The sequence below is a fragment of the Malania oleifera genome, chromosome 1, assembly GCF_029873635.1.
Source record: "Malania oleifera isolate guangnan ecotype guangnan chromosome 1, ASM2987363v1, whole genome shotgun sequence".
NCBI classification, from domain to species: domain Eukaryota; kingdom Viridiplantae; phylum Streptophyta; class Magnoliopsida; order Santalales; family Ximeniaceae; genus Malania; species Malania oleifera.
In genome coordinates this window covers 132,388,703-132,397,306 of record NC_080417.1, presented here as the reverse complement: position 1 = coordinate 132,397,306, position 8,604 = coordinate 132,388,703, and the positions used below count along the sequence as shown (strand labels likewise).

General features: G+C 38.7%; 1 protein-coding gene across 2 annotated transcripts; it reads right to left on the bottom strand.

The window, feature by feature from the left end:
• Positions 1 to 6,253: 6,253 nt before the first annotated feature.
• LOC131144575 (uncharacterized) lies at positions 6,254 to 8,559 on the bottom strand. 2 transcript variants are annotated; one of them, XM_058093290.1, is made up of 2 exons: positions 8,095 to 8,559; positions 6,254 to 7,187 (listed from the first exon to the last, which is right to left on the bottom strand). In XM_058093290.1, the coding sequence occupies exons 1-2, from the start codon at positions 8,097 to 8,099 to the stop codon at positions 6,560 to 6,562; spliced, it is 633 nt and encodes a 210-aa protein (XP_057949273.1). In that variant the 5' UTR covers positions 8,100 to 8,559; the 3' UTR covers positions 6,254 to 6,559. The 2 variants fall into 2 exon arrangements, with proteins under 2 accessions (XP_057949273.1, XP_057949282.1); XM_058093299.1 differs by having other exon boundaries at positions 8,307 to 8,525.
• Positions 8,560 to 8,604: the final 45 nt, after the last annotated feature.

Here is an 8,604-nt window from a genome sequence, read left to right as displayed (position 1 = left end):
CGAAGGATTGAGCTACTCTGAATTTCATCGACGAAGGGTAAGTTTCGTCGACAAATTTATTGAAGGACTCGTTGACGAGGTGACGTGTCTCGTCGACGAATTTGGCCCTATAAGTAGTGAAAAATCATATTTTTATCACATTTTCAGTGCTCTCTCTCTCTCTCTCTCTCTCTCTCTCTCTCTCTCTCTCTCTCTCTCTCTCTCCTACGGTCCCTCTCCCTTCTCTCTTCAATTTCGGCCTCGCCAGTCGTCGGATCGACGATCTAAAGCCACCACGACGCTCCTAGCAAAGTTCTCTACAAGTTTGCCGGAGTGGTTCGTTGGTGAAACGAAGTTGGATTCCATCCCAAATTCAGGGTAAAACCTTTTAGTCCATTTTTGGCCTTATGACAGTTATAAGAAATGATGTAGGCGAAAAAATACTGATATTTTGTTCTGAAAAATGTTATTTTCAGGGTGTTGTATAGGAGGCCCTGCGGGTGTTAGGCCAGTATACCATAGGGGCTTTCTAGTAGTCAAGTAAGGGAAATATACTATGCTAAGTATTTTTAAAATATTATACAGTTTATTAAATTATGAAAATTATGTATTAAAGTATGGTGTGGCTTGAGAACATGAATATAGTACGGAGATATGTTTACGAATTTCAGTATTATGATTTTATAAATTTCAGTACCATGATTATACGAATTCTAGTACCATGATTATACGAATTCCAGTACCATGATTATACGAATTTCAGTACCATGATTATACGAATTTCAGTATTATGATTATGCAATTTCAATGTTATGATTATACAGTTCTTAATATTATGACGTATGAATTATAGTTACAGTTTATTCAGTAGCATGGTTGTTACAGTTATTTCAAAATCATAGTAAATCAGATAGTTGTATATAGAGATATATTATATAGTATCAAACCCTGTTGGACTATGCAGTTATAGAGCACAGTACCGCTGCTACAGATTTTATGTTATGTTATGAGTGTAACAACCTATTTAGACAATACGTGGTAGTAGGTCGATCACCTAGGTCCTTGACGTGGACAGGCTTCCCATCATATATGGGTTGAGGTGGGCAGATCAGACCAATGGAGTATAGTTGTCACATCCTCAAATTTTATCCATTATATATACATATATCCTTACCTAAGTAGCGGGAACATAAATCATACAACCATTCACATATATATACTATACAATACCAAAATCCAATGTATATTTACTATAGTCATACAAGACTAACCCCTCTAGTATCATCTACCCAAAAATATACACAATTCTGTCAAAAACTTACCCTATAACCAGGGTAATCAACACTCTCTCTACCCGCGAGCTTGATCTGCTCGCCTTATTGGCTTACCTGAAAAATGATAAAGCAATGGGGTGAGTCGACACTCAGTAAGTGGAAATATGCTATTACTAGTGTGTGGCAACAAAGTTAAGAGTACTTTTAAGTAGTAACTAAACTGTAATGAAATAAATAATCTGTAAAGCATATCTTTCTTTTACAATTTAAAATATATTATATCGTCTGTATTTTTTACTTTTCATACTGATAATACCATACTATACTTATCATATACTGTAAAACTGTATACATATACATAATTGTGCTTTATCTCTAGGACTCTGTACATCATGATTTGACCCCTCATGACAGGGTTGTGCGGCCCGTAGGCGGGACTTAACCTAGTCGGCCCTCCAGGTAAGTCATCATACTCTACACTACCTCAGCCCGGCCAAACTGCATCCACTCCTAAGCGCGGGCCTGGCTGCTACCTCATCTAACCGGCCCCCTCCACCCAGCGTACTAGGGAGCTGCATCCACTCCGAGCAGGGTTAGACGGTACCCACACATTATCTGAAATATGTGGTTGCACTCTATCTATATATAGCAACGGTACCATGCTCTGTAACTATATCTGTTTGTAATCTTTCCACAGGGATCTGATACTATATACATATATACATATATACATATATATACTTTTTTATTGTTTTCATCATGTACCCAAAATTACCATAACGCTATCTTTATGTACTGTAAATACTATAATCTCTGTATACTATATCTGTAGCATCTTGATGCTACCTCTGTATATCTATCTGTATACTTTGTCTATATACTCTGTATCATGAAACTATTTCTATAAAAGCTGTATATGCATGTAGATTTCTCTGTGAACATCTATCTATAACTGTATATCCTATATAATTCCACATACTGGGAAACGCTGCATAAACTATATATATTGTTTGTATCTATGTCATCAGTATAGTATGATATATTATAAATGCTATATAAGTTTTTCATCGTATGAAAATCTACTCAGGTCACACAAGCATTTAAACTCATATTCTATAAAAACTGTATAATAAACTGGTATAAATATGTGTCTATAAAATCTCTGATAGTATTATAAAAACTCCTATCATAGCATATTTCCCTTACCTTAACTTTAAAAAGCCCCTATAAAATTTTGGCTCTATACCCGCAGGGTTCCTAACTCAACATCATGAAAACACAATCCCCCAGAACAAAATATAAGTATTTTCTTACCTACAACATTTCTTATAACTGAGGGAAAGACAAATACTGAATAAAATGCCTTACCCTGAGATTGGGACGAAATCCAACCCAACTTTTCCAACGATCAGCTCTGACAGACTTGCAAAGAATTTCGCCAGGAGCGTCATGGTAACATCAGATCTTCGATCCAACGAGAAATAGGCCCGGAAACGAAGAGAGAAGTGAGAAAGGGACGTAGAGAGAGAGAGAGGGGCGCTGAAAATGATAAAAATCCCGATTTTCCTACTATTTATACTGCCAGATTCATCGACGAGACACGTCACCTTGTCGACGAGTCCTTCATTAAATTCGTCGATGAAACCATGTATTCGTCGACGAAATTCAGAGCAGCCCATTCTTCACTTGGTAGTTTCTCATCGACGAAACCCTGTATTCGTCGACGAATTTCCTGGGAATTCCTTGAAATTATTATTATTATTATTATCTCCAAAATGCGATGTCGTCGACGAAGCCTACTGCCTCCTTCTGTTCCTGTTTCAATTTTCCTCTCTCTTTAATATTTAAATATCAGTATTTTCTAGGTCGTTACAATAGTGATTTACCCTGGTCGGCCAGCCAGTGTAGATCCCGCCTACGGGCCGCACAACCCTGTCATGAGGGGTTAAATCATGACACACAGTTATCCACAGGAAAAGTTTTCAATTACTATTACGTATATACAGATTTACAGAAATAGGGAACATACTTATATACACTAGAAGTATTTTGAATAGTAACCTACAATACTATTATGTTAAGCAACATGGAAATGGGTGGTGGATTTTATCACTTATACTGTATTTACATATTCAGTTACACATGATTATATGAAAACAGATTTTCATAATATTGTAACTCATTTACCACGCACTAGTAATAGCATATTTCGTCTTACTAAGCGTTGGCTCATCCTAGTGTTGAATCATTTTTCAGGTGATCCAGGTAGGCGAGTAGACTAGGCTCGTAGATAGATGGGCTTCAGTAGTGCACACTTAGTGAAGTGAGTATTGTGGAGGATTTTTGTATATCCAAGCATAGTTGAGGGTATTTTGGGGAACAGATATATGTGTATATTTTGGGAAACATGTTAGTACTTTATTGTATTGTATATATTTACATATGGTTATGTTTATTTGATTTTTGCTTCTAGCTGCTTAGGTTTATGGTTGGGTTAACCCCAGTATGGTATTAGAGCATGTTAAATGTCATAGTATATAAATAAGTAAAAACATAGAAATTAAGCAGGTCGTTACATATATACATATATATATATATATATATAATTAAATATACATATATATATATATATATATATCCACAATCCTCAAATTTCTTAATTTAATTAATTTTCTTAATATTAATTAATTAATTAATAATAATTTTTTTTAATTAATTTTTTTTGGGTTTTTACATGACAAGCATAAACGAATGGTACTAACCATTTTCATTTCCTTTTTTGCTCAATCATCATCTTTGATATCATCTGACTTCTTATTAGCGATCTGATTAGGCCTTGTTGAACCAAAATATCCTTCACTGTGCTTTGCCACAAGCTAAAGTTGTCCCGCCCATCAAACTTCTCCACCTCAAATTTTGAAATGCCAACACCTGTCATTCTGCTCTGAATCTCATAAAACGAACAACACAGTTGGATCCAGGATGGTCAAAAACCCTAGAAATGGTCCAAGCCGTTTGAAAAACGAATCTGAAAAGACTCTAAAAAGCTTGGTCAAAATTCTGGCCAAACCTCGGTCAACTTTAACGGAATATTCCCTCTTGACTAATGGAATATTCTGATGGCGTTACTGACGCCATTAATAATGTTGTCTGCTAACGTGGCACTATAGGCCCACCTGCTGACGTGGCGCTGTCAACATGGCACTAGGGTCCTGACTATTGACGTGTCGTAGATCCTGGCTGACTAGGCGCTAACGTGGCTCTGGCATGTACGCTTACATGGCACTAACAGTACGCTGATGTGGCACGCTGACGCGGACACTGATGTCAGTTGTCTTCAACCTTCAACCTCGTCGGGAGATTACCGGCGCGGGGAGCGCATAAGGGCACTTGCTGGTTGTTGGTGGGTGCGTGGCAACGTCGTCTTTCCGTTGGCGGTGCGTGTAGCTTTGTGTGAGCTCCATTCGAGTTCCGGTTACCACCGTTGGCTTCGTCTCGACGAGAGAAACACGTTGGTGGCCTCAAAACTGAGTTTTGAGCTACTAGACATAGGCTCTAATCTAGAAATTTTGCTCTGATCTGGCGATTTTATTCCAACCTCACTCTGATACCAATTGTTGGGGTGGAGCTAGGAGCAACAATCACACACGAGCAAAAATAAACAATAAAAATGGAGCACTGGATTTACGTGGTTCGGCCAAATTGACCTATGTCCACGGAGCACACACAAAATCACTATAATCGGGAAATTAATACAAGGAGGAGGATAAGGCTACTACCCTCAACTTGACTCTCCCTTCTCTCAACACAATTTCACACTGCCTCACACTGTTCTGCACACACTGAACTCTCTGTTCCTGCCACCCACACAACCATGCACAATTTCTCACATCTTGACCCACACACAATTACACACACACATCTCCTTTATATAGCCATTAAAAGGGGGTGTAATTCAAAGGTGGTTGGCTGTGGTGGGCTGGGTAGGTGAAGGGTTGGTGGCCGTCGATCTCTGACATCAACGATTGCGGCTGGGTGCTGCGACTGCCCACTCCATTACGAGCCACACCCTAACACCAAGTACCCTATTGGGTTTGTGATATGGATTGAAAGCTTGTTTGCAAAGCTTGTACCCACACTGAATACAAAATCAGGAAAACTATTTCAAACCATTTTTGCGACTCATAATGTTGTGTTCCACTCAAAGAAAAAAGAAACATCATGTAATGCGTAAACATTTTTAGAATTTGATATTTTAGATTGGAATTTGATATTTTAGATTGAGCTAAGGCGTTTTAGGTATGTCTTGCCTTGAGGCGAGTCTCAATTGAACTTTTTAAAACACTGCCGTGAACCAAAAGTGACAACCCAACTCTTTTCATTTTCCAGCACTCAAGTCTTCTGGCTGTCAACATTCCTGATGTGCTAATATTGTAACACATGACTCCAAGTGGGTTACCATTTAAGTTCCATGATGTGATATATGGGTTACTGCTGTTTCTCCAAATCTACAGAAAAGCATTTACACAAAGGAGCTTAGGTCCTAGAAATGCATGACATATCGATTTTAGACAAATTTAGAGTGTTAAAGAAAATTTCTCAATAAAAGCAATCTTAAGACTGACCGGAATTCCAACTTGGATGAGCCCTTGGGACCTACCCAAGCGGCTTTTCCTTTACATTTATAAAGACTATTTCTCCAACTTCAATCTATATATGACCTTCACATTTGAGTGTAACATCTTTACCACTTAGGTCAAGGGTTGCTCAAGGGTTCCCCTCTCATTAGGGATCACCATACAAAAACTTAATTCATATAAAAACACTAGCAGTAATGGAAAACATCATAGCTCTAAACCTTGTGCCAATGAGAACGTTTATCATTTCAGAGGAGAGGTGCATGGCACAATTTAAATCTATTGATTCATTTTAGAAAGTATCTTCACAAATAAGATGAGAAACTAATGAACTCTATTAAAGTTTTTAGAAGTCATATCAGGGGCTCAAAACAGAAAATTGACATTCTTTATAACTCTACAATAGTATTTGCTGGATGATTAGCCTGCAGTCTTTAATGGGCTTTAAAAAATGGAAAGCATTTGCAAAAACCTATTTGTTTTGTTTAATTGCAAGTTGCAACTCATACAAAAACAATACAATCCTTAAAAATCAGAGTAGGCAGAGTAAACGACTGCTTATTTGATTTCATAATCGGTGCGCGGCATGGGGCGCACACCCCGCATCTCTGCATCACGAACATACAGATCATAGCACTGCTGGCCCATTTCACGCACCGGTGGGTCAGCTTACTCGGCCGGAGGATCATACTTCGCCCCAAGGCCATCAAGCTCGGCCTGCATACTCGCTTCATGCATCATTATTTCCTTACGGAGGGCAGCGATGGCGGCTTCATGCTGAGTCCTGATCGTCCTAGCTTCGGCAGACATGTCTTGGAGGAGAAGTTGCAGGATCTGGGCGTAGGCAAACCCTTGGATGTTCTCAGATTTCCCCGCCTTCCTCTTAATTTTTACGGCGCGTTGAATGTCCTGGGCGACCCTCTGCCCTTCAGGTGTTCTTAGCCATTGGCAAAGGTCTATAAATTGCTTCAAGGTAATCTCGCGGGCGTTGGTAAGGACAGTCTCGCGAGTCGCCTCTTTCAGAAGCTTTTCCAGAACATTCGGTTCACTGTAAGCTTTGAAAATACGCGTTATCTTGGTAAATCCTTGCGTAGTCAGCCCGATTGCATTGATCCCTTCGACCGTAAAACCAAGCATGTTTACACCCAGATAACGGATCGGGGCGATCAATTCATCGATCTTTCGAGTGGCATCGGCATCAGTGTGGGGGAGATAGTATCCACTACCCCAAATTCCTGCAATGCCCTGACCCTTATCCTTTGGATCAGCCATGTGGACGGAGGGATGAGATCTGTAACTGCAACAAGGAAAAGAAAAACAAGGAAACAAGGCTCAGAATGGAAAGTTTGATAATACTAACGTACATGCTGACTGCAATGAAATAAATATGGGCTTCTAATTTTTCAATTATATTAAAATAAATATTTATTTTTAAGGGTATTTAATATGAAAGAAAATATAATGGAAAATGAGTAAAAAATTCTTTTCTTGTAAAACCAAGCAAATGAGTTCAATAAAGTTAGAACTAGCAATATCATATTTTGGATTTATGAATGAATTTAATTCTATTTTATTATGTTCGATATGAATATGCTCACAGAATAGACTACTACTACTACTACTATTACAAAAATAGCATGATAGTATAATGGACTAGACCTGACAAAGCGAGACGGATATCCGTGACAGATTAGACGGATTATCGGATAAAGAAATCAAAATTTATTTCGACTTTTTAAATGACGGATTAGGCGAATTTGAATTGGATAATTCATAAACAGATAATTCGTCATTCTCAAATATAATTTTAGTATTATTTTATTAATAATTTAAGTTGCATATGACAATTTGTGATTAGAAAAATGGGAAATCAAATGCTTTGTTACTAACATAACTAACCAGGGTTACCAAACAATGAAACAAATAAAGTAAGAATGAACAAGTAGTTTATTAACTAATTCAACAATTAGTACAACTATGTTATGAATTGAAAATTTGAACTTTATTGAAAATAATTAAACAATGCCAGCTGCAATTTTAAACCCTAAACGAAAATTTCACCACACACATCTTTTGTTTATTTGTACATGAAGAATTATATTTATACATACACACACGTCTTTTTTTTTGTCGATGAATAAGATAAAAGGCTCCAAGGAAAAGCAGAAAACCAGATGTCAAAGAAAAATGATCATTCGACATACTCCATGAAGAAAGGCAATATAGTAGCAAATATAGCAAGTCTGATGGCCAGCCGCCAGTGGGCAGTGATCGTGTGGGTGTGCCGGCGCGAGACTGCTAGTGTTACTTTTGAGATCTAGTGATCTGTCTACGAAAACGGAAGGGCTTTTATTGCAGAAAAGGATAAAAGGGAGGGAGTGGGGGCAGTGTAAACACTGCAGTTAAGCACACATACAGCTTGGCCGAGTGGCTGGTGAGAAAGTCAGCGACTGGGCGAGGGCCAAGACGCCGAGTGGTCTGCCGTCTGCCAAGTTGGCGAGCAACTCCAGCGACTTGAGCTCTGGCACTGGCAGTGTGGGAATCGTGGGAGTGGGATACTGGGAGTCTGGGATGTAGCTGAGCCTGCGCAGCTGAGAAAATGAAAATTTGAAAATTTGAAACCCTAATCTGTTCTGAGATTGGGCGACTGCCGCGACTGGGTCTGGCCTGGGAGTGGGAGGGGCCGAGGGGGGTGTGGTCGTGTGGGCTGTGTG